Consider the following 20,800-nt stretch of genomic DNA (forward strand, 5'->3'; position numbering starts at 1 on the left):
TGCAACAAAATATAAGTAACTATGTTAATATTTTTGTTTATATATTTGTACATTTTCAGCATTATCTAAGTATTAAGGTTCTGTAAAAAACTAAAATCAATCTAACATAGCCAAATGACAATCACTTACAAGAACAAACTATTTAAAGATTATTTTCTTTATAACAAAGTGTTAATAATTAGATCCACTTAATTGAACTTGATAACAATGTATTTATTTATAAAAATACAAATTAAGTATAAAATTATAAAGGTAAATATTAATATTTTAAAACAGTATTTTACTATTAATGATAGACATGTTATAATATGACTAAGGTTTACATGGATGATCTTATTAAAACATAAAATGCTGTACTAAATCATATTGGTATAAATTTTTATCTAAAATGAGATGAGTCACGTATATTTTCATGTTTAACATTAAAACTATAAACATATTACCATTTTACTGTGGTAAAACTATAACTGTGCTCAGTATTTTAGATCAAATGTTATAAATCTCTATATTTGTGGAAGTACAGCAGAGTCTTATTAAAATATTTTTTAAACTAAGTTATAACTAACAAGCACATATAGTCTACATTTCTATAATTTCTGTTTTTTTCATTCACTCCATTTCACCTTTTGAAAATAATGTTAATCTACGTCAATGGAAGCACAAGTGTTTACACATTTATTTCACTAACATTGATTTTTTTTTACCCCATTTTGGCAAGCCAATGATTTTGAATTATGAATTTAAATTAAGAATTCACACAAGGTTTACATTTATAAGCCCTCGTTTTAAAATATAATCCTTTATGTTAAAATTCAGATTTAACTTGCTCAGCTCAATATCTTAAAGATTAGACTACCTTCTGTAATGTCTGCTCCAACATTTCTTTTCCATTCTTCTCTGGAGTACTCCTCTTGACCTCATCATCTTCACCAGATCTAAAGAGCTGTTCTGGTAGAGAATAAATAATATATTATGATACCACATGTACTGCTGAAATACTGTCCTGTCATTTTAAGAAAAAGGGTTCTATGGTTTTTCAATTGTGAATAATCTAGGTTATTTTCTTGTCAAGTATTTGGCCAGAACTAAACAACGACCCTTTTCAAGATTTTTAGCAACATAATTATGTATCTTTGTAGTGCCACCTTTTTTTTTTTTTTCTTTTCAGTGTAAGATTTTTCAAAAGTACAATGGATCTTCAGGTTAACAATGCTACACTTTTATTCCTATTTTCATTCTTTTGCAGACTATTCCCGCTTTGCCTTAAAAGCAGAATTCGTTGCCTTTTTATCTACACAGTCACTACTAGTTTTGTTCTCTGGATCTTGTTCCCTGCCAGGAGGATCACAGTCATTGCTGAACAAAGCAAACAGTAACAGAATTAGGGTGGATTGAGATCGTAACACCCCCTACCACAACCTTTTTTTCAAGTGAAAGATCACGCACTGGGCAAGGTAAACCATACAAATCACTCTTCTAGAAATACTGTGACTCATAACAAATAGAAAGCTAGGTATATGGGTGAGGTTATAGCTACAAATCATTCCTACACTAGCTATACATTTGACTACCAAAACCTTTTCAACCAAGCCAAAACCTACAAATAACTTAACGACCTTAAAGAAAAAACAAAGTCATAAAACTTCAGTTAATACTAAAATCAAAATATATCAAATCCTATAAATAACTTTTTTCTTATCAGATAAATTACTATGACAAATTTTACTAACATTTTCTTAGTGAATTAATTCTGGAATATAACATTTCTTAAGGAATAAAAAGGGGACAAAAAAGAACATATAAAACTAAAAGGATATATATCTGTGTTAACCTGAGATTATTTTGCTTTAAAGTATGCTTGGCTGCTGTAGGTCAGTGTAAAACTTTGATTTCTCAACAAAGGAAAAAGTAAACAATATTATTCTCTGTAGAGTAGAAATCCTCCTGGTATAAACAGTGACTAACAAGTTTGTTAGAGTGAATTAGGCATTTCTTTTGTCTTTGAAAAATGACATACCCAATTAAAACTTCTGTACTTATGAAATAAATAGAACAGTATCCTAAGGATAATAAAAGCTAGGATAGGTAGAATTTGCCACCTGGGGAATAAGTACCTCTACCTTGATAATAATCTATCAGTTCCCAAGTTTCTTCTTCTAGTCCCCTAACACCATGGTGCTGAATTCATTTACAACAATCTTTCAGCAGTATAGAAATAATATGCAAATAAAATTCATCCTTTCTAGTCATTTAAATATCTGTTATACTTCTGAGTGAAATATTTCATCTTAAAAATAATAGTTATATATTCAAAGAGCATGGGATGCCAACAATAGCTAAATACTTCCAATAAAATAAATGGTGAAGACTGATTTAAAAATGAATTTGTCTGCTGCTTGTTTGCTCCTGGATATGTGCAAGGTCCACTGGTAGATTGGCTAACCATGTTCACCTGTACTTATCTGCTGAAGTTTGTTTCTCCCCTTCACCGGTTTATATGGAACGCTCAAGAATCTAAGCTCATGCCATGGAAAGAAACAAGGATCCAATTTTCTGGCCCTTGATTCTCTTTCTCTTCAAGGATCTCAGGATTTGGATTTGGGAAATAAACCAAGAAGACTTAGTTAGAAATACACACTCCTATTTCTTTCCTATGGTAGATGTGAGCGTATGCTTCACTTTACTGGAGATTTATTTTCAATATTTTAGTTTTAAATGCTTTACTTTTACTAGTATAAACATTCATTCTAATTTATATTCTTTCTCAGGAGTTTCTTCTCTCCATTTTTTCTTTTTCTCATTAACTTTTAATTTTGCTTATTCAGAGTCATTTAAGAGCTTAGTATATTCTATTTTCTTTGTTTTTTCTTTTAATCCTCTTGGCTTAAATAATTAATATAAAGTTTTCTGCAATCTTTTACTTTGTATTCTCCTTTAAGATTCTTTCTTTTAATTAATTTAACAACTGATTTGAAAAATCTATTATCATTGTTTTTTCCCTGATTTTAATATGAAGTTTCATACACAAAGTTTCTTAAAGGTCTGTTTGTGATTATATCAATTTGAGGGATTAAGAAAGGAAAATAGTTATCAACTTATTGTATGGGCAATTTCCTAAAGAATATTGCTATTTTTATTTCACTTTTAGGAAAACAAAATGAGAATCATAGTGGGTAGGTTTTACTTCAGAAGGTACTTGTGATACAATAAGAAACACATACAGTCGTTCCTGTTCCAGGGACCTTCGTGGGATACCTAAATCCAACCATGCTCAAGTCCCTGATGTAGCATTTGCAAATAACCTATGCACATCTTCCTGTATACTTTAAATAATCTCCATATTACTTATAATAACTAATACAATGTAAATGCTAAGTAAATATTGTTATACTACATTGTTTAGGGAATAACAAGATAAAAAGTCTATACATGTTCAACACAGATACAATTTTTTTTCAAATATTTTTGATCTGCAGTTGGTTGAATCCAGGGATATGGATACAGAGGGCCCACTGTATTTGGATTTTGTCCCCAATTCCTGAAACATAGTTTCTAAAAACTTTGGAATTTCTTGAGTAATAGGAGCATCCTTTGTTATTACAAGCAAAGCATAACAAGCTCCTTTCAACCATACCAGAGTTTATGCTTAATAAGATGATTCCTGGTGAGCCCCTAGATAGGTTCAAGATGAGGACTGGCTGCAAAAGGAGGCAACCATGTGATTAGATGGTTTTAACATCCAGCCCCACCACCAGGCCTCTGCAGAGGGGAGAGGAAATGGAGATTGAATTCCATCACCAATGGCCAATGATTGAATCAGTGATGGCTACTTAATGGAAGCTCCATAAAAAACTCTGTGGAGTTCGAAGAAATTCCAAGTTGGTGAACACATTGAGGTGCTGAAGGTGGCATGCTCAGACAGGACATGAAAGCTTCCTGTTCCTTCCTCCATACCACGAACTACGCAACTCTTCTATTTGGCTGTTCCTGACTTGTATCCTTTATAATAAACAAGCAATAGTAAATGGAAAACTCTTTTGAGCCATTCTAGCAAATTAACAAATCTGAGGAAGGGCTCCTGGGAACCCTCAATTTAAACTCAGTTGGTCAGAAATACAGGTGGAAACCTGGGACTTGTGACTGGGATCTAAAATGGAGGCAGTCCTGTGGGACACAGTCCTTAATCTGTAGGGTCTGCACTAATTCTAAGTAGTTAGAATGGAACTGAATTGCCCAATTGGAGTTTGGAGAAGCAATGAGTTAGTTGTTGGGTGGAAGAAAAAAACCTATATAATTGGTGTCAGAAGTATTGTGAGTAAAAATAACTCTGAACACTGTTTCAGATAAGTGAATTGGGGATAAATAGGCAATAATCAGCAAGACCTGCCAGGAAAAAGTTTTTGGTTTTTGTGTTAATTAAAAATTGTTGTCTTAGGCAAAATAAAGTCAGATCAGCCAACTATAATTAGAACCCATCTCCTCTGAGAAGTAACCATAAGCCAATGAAAACTGAAGTCCCATTTCTGATTAATGAAATGGCAAGAAATAAATCCTGTTTCTGATGAGTAGGAGAGAATTTCAATCATTTGATATGACTGTTATACTTGGCACCTCTTTCTGGAGACCTAGACCATCCCCTTTGAGTTTACCTGGGCAGGAGGCCTGGGAAGAATCTATTCAAGCAGTGAAAATTCAAAGACAATTAGCCCATTTTTGTTACCAGCCACAAATATTCTAAAAAGGAAGTTACCAGGACAATGTATCTTTTTCCAGGACAAGAGGTAGGAAAACAGAAGGATGAGTAGTTTTTTTTTCATTTTATTTATTGTAAATTACACCCAATAAATAGGCTTCCTTGCCTTAAAAATAAAATGTCTTTAACCTGGGGACTTGATGGACTCGATCCTATTAGCTCCCTGGATGAATCAGGGGAATTTGAACATGCTATCTTTAATTCCTCTAGCTAGCTTGAAAGCCACGTGTAACACCCTCTTTTTATTTTAAGCTATTCCTTAAGCCCACACTTTTAAAATATTTTGGACTGTTTATTTTCTACTTCCAAGTGCTTCATTATATTTTAATTTCGATCTTTATATTTAAATGAATTATCTTTGTGAAGTTTAACATTGTAATTGTGTTTCTGATTTCATATAAATTTCACGTTACAGGCCGGGCAAGGTGGCTCACGCCTGTAATCCCAGTACTTTGGGAGGCCGAGACAGGCGGATCACGAGGTCAGGAGATCGAGATCATCCTGGCTAACACGGTGAAATCCCATCTCTACTAAAAATACAAAAAAATTAGCCGGGCATGGTGGCAGGCGCCTGTAGTCCCAGCTACTCGGGAGGCTGAGGCAGGAGAATGGCGTGAACCCAGGAGGCAGAGCTTGCAGTGGGCCAAGATTGCGCCACTGCACTCCAGCCTGGGTGACAGAACAAGGCTCCATCTCAAAAAAAAAAAAAAAAAAAAATTCATGTTACGATTACTTCTTGCAATTAACTTCTGTTTCAATTTACTTTAATATTTCTCTATATTCTTAATACTCCTTTGGCTTGTTTTAAAAATATTTTTTTTAATTTTAAAATTCCCATTTTCTTTTTAAGACAGGGTCCTGCTGTATCACCCAGGCTGGAATGCAGTGCGCGATCTCGGCTTGCTGTAACCTCCGCCTCCAGGGATCAAGTGATCCTCCAGCCTCAGCGCCCCAAGTAGCTGGGAGTACAAGTGTGTGCCACCACACCCAACTTTTTTTTCTTTTTTTTTGGTAGAGACAGGGTTGCCCAGGCTGGTCTCGAATTCCTGGATTCAAACGATTCACCTGCCTCAGCCTCTCAAAATCTTGGGATTACAATGTGAGCCACAGTGCCATGTTGGTAACAACTACAAAGAAGCATGACTTTAAGCGTAACAGAAGCAACCAAAAACTGTGTATAAATCATTTATATAGATATATTTGTGTGTGTATATACATATACATACAATGCGTATGTTTTATATAATATTTTATATATATATATATATGTTGAGGGTACAAAAAAAGAGAACAGAAAAAGGCTTTAGATAGGAGGTCACACCCCAGTTCTATTGTTAAAGATGAGGAGGTCTTTTCTACATGGAACCGAGAAGAAAGGAATACAGTACTGTGTACACTGGTCTAGAGGTATTACATGCTAAAGCACTTTTGGGGTTTTATTTTGCTGATTATTCAGTTCCAGGGAGGAAAAAATAATGCTAAACATATGAAAGATAAGGCTGATGAGGTAGGCAGGGGCTAATTTTCAGTGGGATAAACGAATTTGGGATTTATTTTGTTATTAGCAGGAAGTCACTAAATAAGAGAATAAGATCAGAAATATTAACACACCAAGAATAGGGCTGGAAGGAATGCCCTTATGCTAGATTGGATAGCAATTATAAGTAGTATAAAACGAAACTGCAGTCTGACCTTCCTTTATTTATAAAATATACTGCATGGGTTTTAGAACAATTTTTGTTATTCTCCTTAAATGTTTAGGTACTAGGTATATGCTCAATAGATTAATGACTGTGCATTAAATTATGGTCACAAAGAATTAGTTAACATTAATCATTCCAAGAAGTAAATATTTTAACATTTTTATTGTTGTTGAAAAGTTTTTGGCTTTATTGGAGAAAACCTGAATATGCCTAAAAGGTTTTCCCTTTTGTTCCCAAGATGTTCCCTTGATTTGGCTCTAAGTTAAAGTAGGATGACCATTTCCGAAGGCTTGATTGTTTTGGTCATGTTCTTTTTGGTATGTATCCAACACAATCTGTTCTTAATAGTAAGTAAACTTGAGTTACTTGCCAGAAATCTGGAACTTAAATTGTATGCTGCCCAGCTATTATGAAAGTCTGTGCTTTTTAAAATTAATATTTAATAAGGACAATCTGAAATTTGCAATCCATTTACTCCATTCTAGATGCTTTATTTCTGGATTGGGTCAGACTATCTAGAAATCCATATGCTCGCAACACATACTAACAGCTCCAGCAAACTTTTGCTCACTGGCTTATGATTTTATATCATACTATGGTAGATTATTACTCAGCAAATGCTTACTCTTTTCATGGATACCTTCATGGATGCAGTACAGATCCCTGCTCCATTAATGTTGAGTTTGGCCATGTGATTTGCTTGGACTAAGGAAACATGGGTATAAATGAGCCTAGAACTCAAGGAAGTGTATGCTTCTGATCACCCCTTGGAAATTTCCAACATCCACCTTGAAAAGAACATGTTCAGGTAGTCACTGCCCCTTCAGCCTGGGACTGGGATTAAGAAATATGGAGCAGACCTAAATCCAATATTGCCTCAAGGTGACGCACTCCAGCCAACCAACAGACCTGCAGCCTGCAGCACAGTTATCCCAGCTGATAGACTCATGAGCAAGAAATAAATGTTTATTACTGCATGCTAGTGAGACTTTGTGGTTGTTTATTCTGCAGCAAAAGCTGATGGGATACAGAAATTGGTAATTTTAAGTGGGGTGCTGCTATGATAAAAGACTAAATTATGTGGCACTGATTTTGGGACTGGGTGGTGGGTGGCAAAATATATGTTACAGGATGCTGAGAAAATGGTGACCCAAGTTATGTAGTTACAAAACATTTGGAAAACTGCCAGCTGGTATAACCTGGAAGGCAAAAAATGTACCTAATAACTTAATAAATTTTATACTGAGTGAGGAGGTGTCAGTGCAGAATGCTGATAGTATGAGTTTGGTTATTGCTGGCTGCACTTGACTAGCCACTCTAAGAAAGATCCGAGCTCAGAAAGGCACTGGCCATTGAAATATGGGAAGTGTATAATTTCCAGTACTTTTAGAGTTGGAAAATGAAATTGTTTGTCACCATATCAAAGGAGTGGACACTAAATCACCGGCAGCATAAAGGCCAAATCTCAGATGTTGACATTAAAACATGGCTCAGGATTTGGCTGTCATGCCTGTTGCTAATAATTTCTGAAAGGAATAATGCAAGGCCTAGTAGACTCTGGGTAAAGGCCTAAAAATACTCCCCCAATCCTCCATAGAAACTAACACTGACAGTATGAATTGTTGTTGGCTGTATTTAATAAGAAGACTTGCTTTAGCCAAAGAAATCTCAGGTGGAGGTTACAGTGTGCCATTTCCAAACATAGGCAAAATAAGCTCTTCATGTTTACACTTGTTGCATTGTGTTCAAGAATCAGACACATGGAGCAGAAGTGGACTTGACTTGCAGCCTGAAACAGAGCTGGACTAGAAAACCTGCAGCAGTAAGAGCTGTTTCAGCCAACACACAGACCTATATGCAATAAGTAAATGCTTGCTATTGTTTATGAATGAGTTTCCCCATTTGCTTGTTTCTTGCATTGTCTGATACAGAAGCCCTCAACTTTCAATGACGAACGTGGTAAGAAATGGTTTTGTGAACATATTCACGCACTTGTGACTCAGTAAAGACTGAGGAATCTAGCTCCTCGCCAAACCTTACATGTGATTTGTCAGGCTTGGCCATAGGTAATTACAAAGGTTTTACCTGGCACACCTCATGGGGGAAAACTGCCCTCCCCAACCAGACTTGTTGTATGTCAATGGACTGCAGTCTCTGAAGGGAGTTACACTCAAGGACTCAGGTCCTGCTCAAGGACACTAGTTTCCCTGGCCAATCACACTGTTACACACGTATCTGTATCTCTACCACAGGTGTCTCGATATGGAGGCATTTTTATTGGGGGCCTTTGGCTGAGGCTTGCTTAGGTGTCTCTGCAGAAACCTCCTTAGGAGGCTGGGAGGAGGCAGTAAACTTGAAGATATTTGTCCTCATTCTGACTCATTCTGACTTTATACTTTTCCTCTCCCAACCATCCTCCCACACCCTCCCCCAATGCCTCAGGTCTATCAAATGGCAAGAAACTTTTGTTTGAGGATCCACTGGCAATAAGACAACCCTCATTTCTATGTTGATCCACTTGACCAACGGGGGTAAATAAAATATGGGGAGCTGGCACTTTCTCCCCTTTAGCCTCTTGCTTAAACTATCTCAGTAATTAAAGGTGGCTGTAACTTTCATTTTGGTTTGTTCTCTTAGAGCAGCTATTCATACACCTGGCATTTCAGCTCTCTCCAGTTCAGCTACGCTCTTGACATAGGTATTGTGGGATTGTATTCAAGACCCATTATGCTATAAATTGCAATTTTCAGTAAAGAGAAATTTAGCATGGTAGTGGCTTAAGGTATTCATTTGGGAAGACTAGAGGAGATCGAACTCATTTGAGGGAAAAGGCAATGAGTTTTTTTGGATGACATGCTTAATTTTTAAGATACTTGTAAAAGCAGCCAGAAGGAAACAGGTGTCAGAAAATAGGAAATATATATTTGGAACATGGAAAAAGTTTTGGGATTTAATCTAGAGAAAACATGTTCAATAAGAAGAAAAGTAAGTTAGAAGGACCAGATTTTCCCTTCTATATGGAGCAACTAAAAACTAGACAAAATGTATGAAAAATAGTTTTTAGATATTGGGCATCAAACAATGTCATCCCTGAGACAGGGCAACAAATAAGGTGAGTTCTATGATTACCCCAGCTTACTGCTTACAGAGAGCTTCCAAGCTACAGCACAGAAACAGGAAACCTAAATGGAGTCCAGTAATCTTCCTAAATTAAGGAGACATACCCTGAGTTCCAGGGAGGTCAAGGGAGCTAGAGTTTACAGGGCAAAGTGTCATAGAGGAGAGATCTACTCAGATACAGGGAGAGCTCTGAAGAGGTACAGACCTGAGAACCTTAAGTCTTCAGCCAAGTACTAATCAGCACATGCATTTAAGGAAACTACCCAAGTTTAAGAGAAAAAAAAAACACCCAAAAGGATTAGAGAAAATGTAGAGGAAACAAACTGCAAAGCTCATACAGGTGCAGTAGTAGTTTATGCTGTGACTAGCCGAGGGAAAAAAGGGGGGCACATTATACTAATGTGAACAAAGTAAGAATGACAGCAGAATTCTTATCAGAAACAATTCACACCAGAAGACAGTGGAGTAATTAACTGCTAAAGAAAAAAATATCTGTCAATGTAGCATTCTATACTTATTCAAAATACCTTTCAAAATGAAGAAAAATAGGGATATTTTCAGGTGTATGACAGCTGAAAGAATTTCACTACCAGCAGATGTGCACTCTAAGAAATATTAAAGAAGTCCTTCAGGCAGAAAGAAGATAACACCAGATGGAAATATGGATCTACAGAAAGGAATGAAGAGCAGCAGAAATAGTTCTCAGCAAAAAACACTGAGAACTACCAGGCCTGGTTAGATCCAACACACTCTGCTGAAGCCAGACAACAACTTGAAACCCTGGGTCACCCCTTCTACAATAGAAAACACTCTGTAGTTGGTGGAGCAAAGTGTACATTTAATAAAATACAGATTTTGAATCCAAATTGAAAAAGAAAAACCACAAAGGAAGAAAAGAACTTACCAAAAACCTGAATTTAATAAAATACAAGCTCAGAAAAGAAATAATAAAACATCCAAAAATAAAATAAAGAATTTGAAGAATTGAGACAATAAATTGAAAACAACAACAATAACAAAGAACATTATTACAGATTAAATAGAAAGGTAAGAAAGAACAAAACAAGGCCAGGCGCGGTGGCTCCCACCTGTAATCCCAGCACTTTGGGAGGTCAAGGCAGGTGGATCACGAGATCAGGAGATCGAGATCATCCTGGCCAACATGGTGAAACCCCGTCTCTACTAAAAAAATACAAAAATTAGCTGGGCATGGTGGTACATGCCTGTAATCCTAGCTACCTGGGAGACTGAGGCAGGAGAATTGCTTGAACCAGGGAGTCGGAGGTTGCAATGAGCCAAGATTGTGCCACTGCATTCCAGCCTGGTGACAGAACAAGACTCCGTCTCAAAAAAAGAACAAAAGAAAGATAAAACATGGCTAAAAATTGAACTACTGATGAAGGAAAGTCTTGAGATAAACTGAATGCAGAAGAAAAAGACAAAAGATTAAAGAATTGTTAAGAAAATAGATTTGAAGGCTGGACAAAAAATAATCTAACATAAAGACAACTTCCTTGATTTAGAGTATAAAAAGTGGAATAGAACAGTATGCAAAAATATATGCAAAAGAGAAATCCTTGGAACAAAGTAATATTTTAATTGACAAATAATAAATGCATAGGTATTTCAGGAAAATGTGATCTAGAACAAATTACATTGACATATTCTATTTAAGTTTTTGAATATCAAGTTGAAAAAAGTAAATTTTCAGGCATCCACTTAGCAAAGGCAAGTCACATCCACAGCAGGGGGTGATACAGGGGAGGTTGGGGAATTCAGACACCTCTCTGTAACACATCCTCATAGCAACCACTGATTCTATAAATGAGTAACATCTACAAAGTTCTGAGGAAAAAAGGGTATAACCCAATAAAATTATACCCAGCCCATTTAATCCCTGTTGAATCATATTCTCAAACATCTAGGTTCTTACAAATATGGCTACTTTCATTCCTTCTTGAAAAAATGCTTTTTTTTTTTTTTTTTTTGACACATCGTCTTGCTCTTTCACCCAGGCTGGAGTGAAGTAGCGCCCAGGCTGCAGTGCAATGACGCAATCTTGGCTCACTGCAACCTCTGCCCCCTGGGTTCAAGGGATTATCCTGTCTCAGCCTACCAGGTAGCTGGGATTACAGGCATGCACCACTACGCCCAGCTAGTTTTTGTATTTTTAGTAGACAGTTTTGCCATGTTGGCCAGGCTGGTCTCAAACTCCTGACCTCAGGTGATCCACCTGCCTCGACCTGCAAAGTGCTAGGATTACAGGCGTGAGCCACCACGCCTGGTAATACTTTGAATTTTATCTGGCTAACCAAGAAACATACAAAAATAAAGAATTCATAAATAGAAAAGCCATGGCTTTTAAAAATGTGATGGGTACTGAATTCGTTATATAGAGAGACAAGACTTTAAAGCTGAGGAAATTATTCTTGTAATATATAAAGTTACAGACTTTGGTAAAATTTTTAAAAAGAAATGTAATGAACAAAATTCAAGATGTGGAGGAAACAAAAAACTTTTACAAAAAAGTTTTGTAAAAATGCTGGGTTTTCCATCTGGCGTAGCAAGGTGTTAATTTCTTTTTGTAATCTTTTTTTTAATTTTAAAGAAATTAATTCTTCTGAAGCAGAGAAAACATTTATTTAAAGTTTACAGCTCATTTACCTTTACTTCTGTTTCTCTTCATTTAGTTGGCTCCAAATAAATATAATAAATGTAAATCTCTTTTTCAAAAATATGACACTCTTTTTAGATAATTAGTCTACCCATCAAGCCTTCTCCGTATCTGGCCATTAAGAGATGGTTATGGCTGGGTACGGTGGCTCACGCCTGTAATCCCAGCACTTTGGGAGGCCGAGGTGGGCGGATTATGAGGTCAGGAGATCGAGACCATCCTGGCTAACATGGTGAAACCCCGTCTCTACTAAAAATACAAAAAATTAGCCAGGCGAGGTGGTGGGCGCCTGCAGTCCCAGCTACTTGGGAGGATGAGGCAGGAGAATAGTGTGAACCCGGGAAGCGGAGCTTGCAGTGAGCCGAGATCGCGCCACTGCACTCCAGCCTCAGGGACAGAGCGAGACTCCGTCTCAACAAAATAATTTTTTTTAATTTAAAAAAAGAAAAAGAAAAAAAAGAGATGGTTATATGATAATATTAAAAATTTTTATCTCTAACTTGTTGTGAACTAGTTTTTTCTTTGCTTTCTTCTTTTTATTCTTTCTTACTGCTCGAATATAAGTATGTATAATTTTTCAAAAAACCATAAAGTCATTAATTTTGAAAAGTAAACCAAGGATAAAGTCTTAGCAAACCCTAATTATTAAGAAGTAAATGAAAAAATGTTCCACTGAAAGATACAGGAAGATAACAACAAGAGTAGGACATACAATGAGACAATGTGATTCAGAAGCTGATAAAGAGATAAGCTTGAAATATGATGAAAATTAAAGTTGTTAAATGGAGGGGTTCAAATATTGGCCTTAACAAGTCACCAGTAACCTGAGTGCGAGCACTGGAGCAACAAGAGTAACTGGGACAAAAGCCAAGTGAAGGGTATATGAAAACTAATTATTAAGTATAAATTGTCAAAACCTAAAAGTACAGTGGTTAGAATGTAGCAGGTTAAACAATAAAAAATCCTGTCATATCAACCTTTAATTTTTCTAATGAGGTACTGAAGTTATATACGAAATATAGTTATCTTGGCTTTAATAAAGAGATAATCCTGTTGCAATTTGAGCAGTGAGACATTCCCCGTTACTGGTCATATTTAAGCTAGCTGTCAGGGAGGTTGCAGATCTGAAGATCTCCAAGTTTCCTTCTAACTCTAAGATTTTGATTCCAGGAAAAAAAATGAGAACTAAATAATTTCCCAAAAAATGTAATGCCTAACCAAAATATTAACAAATTATTGATATTGAGCATAACGTTATAGTACCTACAAAACTGTAAACAAACAAAACTAGGAAAACTTTATCAATGAATAATAAAAATGAGTATCATTTATCCTTATAAAATAATCTCCAGAATTTTTGTGTGTGGGTACACAGTAGATGTATCTATAGGGTAGATGACATGTGATACACACAGGCAATGCATAATGATCATATCAGGGTAAACGGGGCATCCATCACCTCAAGCACTTAACTTTTACATTACAAACCATCCAACAATTAAATTATTTTTTAATACAGTCACCCTGTCATGCTAGCAAACACCAGGTCTTATTTGTTCTTTCCAACTATTTTTTTTGTAATCCATTAATTATTCCCACTTCCTCCAACTACCCTATCCCAGGCTCTGGTGACCATCCTTCTACTCTCTAGCTCCATGAGTTCAATTGTTTTAATTTTTAGCTCCCACCAATAAGTGAGAACATGTGAAGTCTGTCTTTCTGTACCTGGCTTATTTCACTTAACACAATGACCTCCAATTTCATCCATGTTGTTGCAAATGACAAGATTTCAATTCTTTTATGGCTGAATAGTACACCATTGTGTGTATGTACCACATTCATTTTATCCATTCGTCTGTTGATGAACATTTGGGTTGCTTCCAAATTGTGGCTATTATGAATAATGCTGCAATAAACATGGGAATGCAGATATCTCTTCAATATACTGATTTCCTTTCTTTTGGGTATATACCTAGCAGTGTGATAGCTAGATCATATCACAGCTCTACTTCCATTTTTTTTTTTTCCTGAGATGGAGTCTCACTTCTGTCACCCAGGTTGGAGTGCAATGGCACAATCTCGGCTCACTGCAACCTCCAACTCCTGGTTCAAGGGATTCTCTTGTCTCAGCCTCCCAAGTAACTGGGATTACAGGTGTGTGTGCCACCACACCCCTCTCATTTTGTATTTTTAGGAGACACAGAGTTTCACCATGTTGGCCAGGCTGGCCTCAAACTCCTGACCTCAAGCGGTCCACCCACCTCAGCCTTCCAAAGTGTGGGATTATAGCTATAAGCCACTGTACCCAGCCTATTTCTAATTGTTTGAGTCAATTCCAAACTGTTCTCCATAGTAGTTGTACTAATTTACATTCCTACCAACAATGTATGAGAGTTCCCTTTTTACCCACTCTCCAGCATTTGTTATTGCCCGTCTTGTGGACAAGAGCCATTGAGCCATTCAGGCTGGGATGAGATGATATTTCATTTTAGTTTTGATTTGTATTCTCTGATGATCAATAATGTTCAGCATTTTCATATATCTATTTGCAAATGGTATGTCTTCTTTTGAGAAATGTCTACTCATAGCTTTGGCCCATTTTTTAATTGGATTATTAAATTTTTTCCTACAGAGAAGTTTTTAGCTGCTTATATATTCTGGTTATTAATCCCTTGTTAGATGGGTAGTTTGCAAATATTGTCTCCCACTCTGTGGGTTGTCTCTTTGATTTGTTGATTGTTCCCTTGCTGTCCAGAAGCTTTTTAGCTTGATGTAATCCCATGTGTCCATTTCTGCTTTGGTTGCCTGTGCTTGTAGGATATTACTCAAAAGATCCTTGCTCAGTCCAACATCTTGGAGACTTTCCCCAATGTTTTCTTTTAGTAGTTTCATAGTTTGAGGTCTGAGATTTAAGTATTTAATCCATTGTGTTTGATTTTTGTATATGGCAAGAGATAGGGGACTAGTTTCATTCTTACACATATGAATATCTAGTTTTCCCAGCAGTATTTATTGAAGAGACTGTCCTTTTCCCAATGTATGTTCTTGGCAACTCTGTCAACAATTAGTTTATATGGAGGTATGAATATATTTCTGGGTTGTCTGTTAGGTTCCATTGGTCTATGTGTCAATTTTCATGCTGTTTTAGTCACTGTAGCTTTATAGTACAATTTAACCTAAGAAATGTGATTCCTCTAGTTTTGTTCTTTTTGCTTACAATAGCTTTGGCTATTCTGGGTCTCTTTTATTCTATATAAATTTTAGGATTGTTTTTTCTGTTTCTGTGAAGAATGTCATTGGTATTTTTATAGGGCTTGCATTAAATCTGTAGATTGCTTTAGGTAATATGGTCATTTTAACAATATTGGTTTTTACAATCCATTAAGAGGTGATGTCTTTCCATTTTTTGTGTATCCTCTTCAATTTCTTTCATCAATATTCTATAGTTTTTATTGTAGGAAGATTCTTCACTTCTCTGGTTAAATCCTAGGTACTGACTTTTAGGTGTAGCTGCTGTAAATGGAACTAGCTTTCTTGATTTCTTTTTCGGATTGTTTGCTGTTGGCATATAGAAATTATACTGATTTTTGTATGTTGATTTTGTAACCTCCAATTTTACTGAATTTGTTTATCCTTTCTAATAGTTTTTTTATGGAATCTTAAGTTTTTCCAAATACAAAATCATATCATTGGCAAATAAAGATAATTTGACTTCTTCCTAATTTGGATGCCCTTTCTTTCTTTCTCTTGTGTGACTGCCCTAACTAGGACATCCAGTACAATGTTGAATAACAGTGGTGAAAGTAGGCATCATGGTCATGTTCCAAATTTTCAAGGAAAAGCTTTCAGTTTTTCCTGATTCAATATGATACCAGCGATAGCTCTGTCCTATATGCCTTTTATTATTCTGATGTATGTTTGTTCCAATAAAATCAGTTTTTTGAGAGATTTTCTCATGAAAGAATGTTGAATTTTACTGAACGCTTTTTCAGGACTAAGTAAAATGATCCTATGGTTTTTGTCCTTCATTCTGTTGATAATATGTGTCACATTGATTAATGTCCAAATGTTGAACCATCCTTGCAACCCTTGGATAAATCCCACTTGGTCATGATGACTAATTTTTTAATGTGTTGTTGAATTCAGCTTGCTAGTATCTTGCAGAGGTTTTTTTTGCATCAATGTTCATCAGGGATATTGAACTATAGTTTCCTTTTTTTGATGTGTCTTTGTCTGGGTTTGGTATCAAGGTAATACTTGCCTTGTAGAATGAGTTTGAAAGTATTCCCTCCTCTTCTACCTTTTGGAATAGTTTGAGTAGGATTGGAATTAGTTCTTCTTTAAATGTCTGGTAGAGTTCAGCAGTGAAGTCACCAGGTCCTGGTTGTTTCTTTGCTGGGAGGCTCTGTATTATGGCATCAATCTCTTTACTTATTATTGTTCTGTTCAGGTTTTGGATTTCTTCATGGTTCAATAATCTTAGTAGGTTGTATAAGAATGTATCCATTTCGTCTAGATTTTCCAATTTATTGGCATATAGCTGATATGTATTTGGCATATAGTCGATGATAGTAGCCACTAACAATGCTTTAAATTTCTGCAGTATCTGTTGTAATGTCTACTTTTTCACATCTGATATTTATTTGTGTTCTCTTTTTCTTAGTCTGGTTAAAGGTTTGTAAATTTTGGTTAGCTTTTTGATAAGCCAACTTTTTGTTTTAATGATTTTTTCATATTGTTTTATTGATTTTAATTTTATTTATCTTGCTCTGATCTTTATTACTTCTTTTACTAATTTTGGGTTTGATTAGCTCTAGCTTTTCTAGCTCTTCAAGATGCATCATTAAGTTATTTGAAATTTTTCTTCTTCTTTGATGTAGGCATTTATAGCTATAAACTTCCCTCTTAGTATTGCTTTTGCTGTATCCCATAGGTTCCAGTATGTTGTTCTTCCATTATCATTTGTTTCAAGAAATTTTTAAATTTCCTCCTCAATTTCTTCATTGACACACGGGTCATTCAGGAGCACATTGTTTAATTTCCATATGTCTGCAGAGCTTCCAAAATTTTTCATGTTACTGATTACTAGTGCTATTCCATTGTTGTCAGGGAAGATGCTTGATATTATTTCAATTTTTTTGAATGTTTTAAGACTTGTTTTGTGGCCTAACACACAGTCCGTCCTCGAGAATGATCGATGTGCTGGGGAGAAGCATGTGTATTCTGCAGCCATTGGATGAAATGTTCTGTAAATATTAGCTCCATTTGGTCTACAGTACAAATTAATTCCAATGTTTCTTTGTTGATTTTCTGTCTGGAAGATCTGTCCAATGCTGAAAGTGGGATACTAAAGCCTCCAGCTATCATTGAATTAGGGTCTATATTTCTCTTTAGCTCTAATAATATTTGCTTTATATATCTGGGTACTACAATGTTGGGTGAATATATATTTACAACTATGATATCCTCTTACTAAATTGACACCTTTATCATTATATAATGACCTTTGTCTCTTACAGTTTTTGCTTGAAATCTATTTGGTCTGATATAAGTATAGCTACTCCTGCTCTTCTTTGGTTTGTACTGGCATGGAGTATCTTTTTCCATTAGTTTATTTTCAGTCTATATGTTTCTTTATAGATGAAGCGTTTCTTGTATACAACAGAGAGTGGCTCTGCTTTTTACATCCTTTCAGCTACTCTATGTATTTTGATTACAGAGTTTAGTCCATTCACATTCAATGTGATTACCAATAAGTAAGAACTTACTCCTGCCATTTTGTTGTTTGTTTCCTGGTTATTTTGTGGCCTTCTTTTCCTTCCTTCATTCCTTCTTGTTTTCCTTGTAGTGAAGGTAATTTTCTCTTACCTTTTCTCCTAAAATAAAAGGAAAATTTTATTTCTTCCTTTTTATTTTTTGTGTAGCCACTGTATGGTTTTTGATTTGAGGTTACAATGAATGTTGCAAATACTATCTTATAACCCATCATTTTAACTGGATTAACAACACTGCTTGCATAAACAAACAAGCAAAAAGAAAACTGATAAAAATTACATAACTTTGTCCAGCCTCTTTTTAACTTTTTGTTGTTTATATCTTATTACTCTATGTCTTGAAAACTTTTTATAGTTATTTTTTGATTGGCTCATCTTTAAGTCTTTCTACTTAAGAGTAGTTTGTATACCACTGTTACGGTATTACAATATTGTATGTTATTCTGTGTACTTACTATTGCCAATTACTTTTGTACCTTCAGATGATTTATTACTCATTAATATCCTTTTTCTGATTTAAGTACTCCATTTATGACTTCTTGTAGGATAGGTATGGTGTTGATGAAATCTCCAGCTTTTATTTGCCTGTCAAAGCATTTCTCCTTCATGTTTGAAGGATATTTTTGCAGGATATATTATTCCAAGGCAAAAGTTTGTTGTTGCTTTTTCCTTCAGCACTTTAAGTATCTCATGCCACTATCTCCTAGCCTGTAAAGTTTCCACTGAAAAGTCTGCTGCCAGCATATTGAAGCTCCATTGTATGCTATTTGTTTATTTTCTCTTGCTGCTTTTAGGGTCCTTTCTTTATCCTTGACCCTTGGGAGTTTGTTAAATGCCTTCAGGTTGTCTTTTTTGGGTTAAACCTGCTTGGTGTTCTACAACTTTCTCATAGTTGAATATTGTTATCTTTTGCTAGGTTTGTAAAGTTCTCTGTTATTTTACCTTTGAATAAACTTTGTACTCCTGTCTTTTTCACTAACTCCTGTTTAAGGCCAATAACTCCTAGATTTTCCCTTTTGAGGCTATTTTATTAATCTCGTAGGCATGCTTCATTGTTTTTTATTCTTTTAGCTCCTCTGACTGTGTATTTTCTTTTTTCTTTTTTGAGATGGAGTCTCGCTTTGTCACCAGGCTGGAGTGCAGTGGTGCGATCTCGATTCACAGCAACCTCCGCCTCCCGTGGTCAAGCAATTCCCCTGCCTCAGCCTCCCAAGTAGCTGGGATCACAGGCATGTGCCACCATGCCTGGCTAATGTTTGTATTTTTTAGTAGAGACAGGGTTCCACCATATTGGCCAGGCTCGTCTCGAATTCCTGACATTAGGTGATCCTCCCCCTCAGCCTCCTAAAGTGCTAGGATTACAGGCATGAGCCACCACACCTGCCCTGACTATGTATTTTCAAGTAGCCTGTCTTCAAGCTCACTAATTCCTTCTTCTGCTTGATCAATTCTGCTATGAGGCGACTCCAATGCATTTTTCATTCCAGAATTTCTGCTTGATTCTTTATTTTTTCAATCACTTTGTTAAATTTCTCTGATAGAATTCTGAAATCCTTCTCCATGTTATCTTGAATTTCTTTGAGTTTCCTCAAAACAGTTATTTGGAATTCTCTGTCTGAAAGGCTACATATCTCTTTCTGCAGTATTGATCCCAGGTGCCTTATTTTGTTTGTTTGATGAAGTCATGTTTTCTTGGTGTATTATCCTGTTTTCATACTTCTATAAGGAACTGCTCAAGACTGAGTAATAAAGGAAAGAGATTTAATTGACTCACAGCTCAGCATGGCTGGGGAGGCCTCTGGAAACTAATAATCATGGTGGAAGGTGAAGGGGAAGCAAGGCACCTTCTTCACAAGGCAGCAGGAAGGAGAAGTGCCAAGCGAACGGGGAAAAAGCCCCTTACAAAACCATCAGATTTCATGAGAACTCACTCACTATCATGAGAGCAGCATGGGAGAAACCACCCCCATGATTCAATTACCTCCACCTAGTCTCTCTTTTGACATGTGGAGATTATGGGGATTATAATTCAAGATGAGTCTGGGGTGGGGACACAAAGTGTAACCTATCACTTGGATAGTCTTGATCCTTATGGATGTTTGCTGGTGTCTGGGAATACAAAAGTTAGATATTTATTTTTGTCTTTGCAGTCTGGGCTTGTTTGTACACAACCTTCTTGAGAAGATGGGTACAAAGATGCTAAGGCAGTAGGATTGATTCAGCCCAAGACTTCCAGGTATTTGAAAGGACTTAGGTGTTATGATCTAGTCCATATCTGCATTAGTGGGCTCCCCAAGTCCAGTAACACTGGGGTTCTTGCCGACTTCTAGAACTACTGCCTGGGAGTCTTGGATAAGATCCTGAAGAATTCTCTGGATTACCAGGCAGAGACTCTTGTTTTCTTTCCTTTCTCCCAAACAAACAGAGTCTATCTCTCTTTGCTGAGCCTTCTGGAGCTGGGGATGGAGTGACAAATACACCCCTGTGGCCACCACCACTGGGACTATGCTGGGGGTCAGAACTGACACCAGTATATAGCTGAATCTCACCCAAGGCCCACTGTAACCACTATCTGGCTACCACCTATGTTTGCTCAAGGCTCTAGGGCTCTGCAAAGAGCAGACTGTGAAGCCAGTCAGACTTGTGTCATTCCCTTCAGGGTAGCAGGATCCCTCCGGCACTGGGTGGGTCCAGAGATGCCATCTAGGAGCCAGGGAGTAGAGTAAAAAACCTTAGAAATCCACCTGGTGTTCTAGTCCACTGCAGCTGGGCTGGC

At 36.3% G+C, this 20,800-nt stretch overlaps 1 protein-coding gene across 5 annotated transcripts in view; it reads right to left on the bottom strand.

Annotated features, from left to right (window-relative positions):
* Nucleotides 1-20,800, bottom strand: part of CNTLN (centlein) — a 353,870-nt gene that overhangs the window by 115,549 nt on the left and 217,521 nt on the right. For all 5 annotated transcript variants that reach the window (XM_054501408.2, XM_054501409.2, XM_063650530.1 and 2 more), the window contains exon 14: nucleotides 857-948. In XM_054501408.2, the coding sequence (XP_054357383.1) occupies nucleotides 857-948 (92 nt within the window). The remainder of the gene's footprint in view (nucleotides 1-856; nucleotides 949-20,800) is intronic.

This window comes from Pongo pygmaeus, chromosome 13, assembly GCF_028885625.2.
Source record: "Pongo pygmaeus isolate AG05252 chromosome 13, NHGRI_mPonPyg2-v2.0_pri, whole genome shotgun sequence".
Lineage (NCBI taxonomy): Eukaryota > Metazoa > Chordata > Mammalia > Primates > Hominidae > Pongo > Pongo pygmaeus.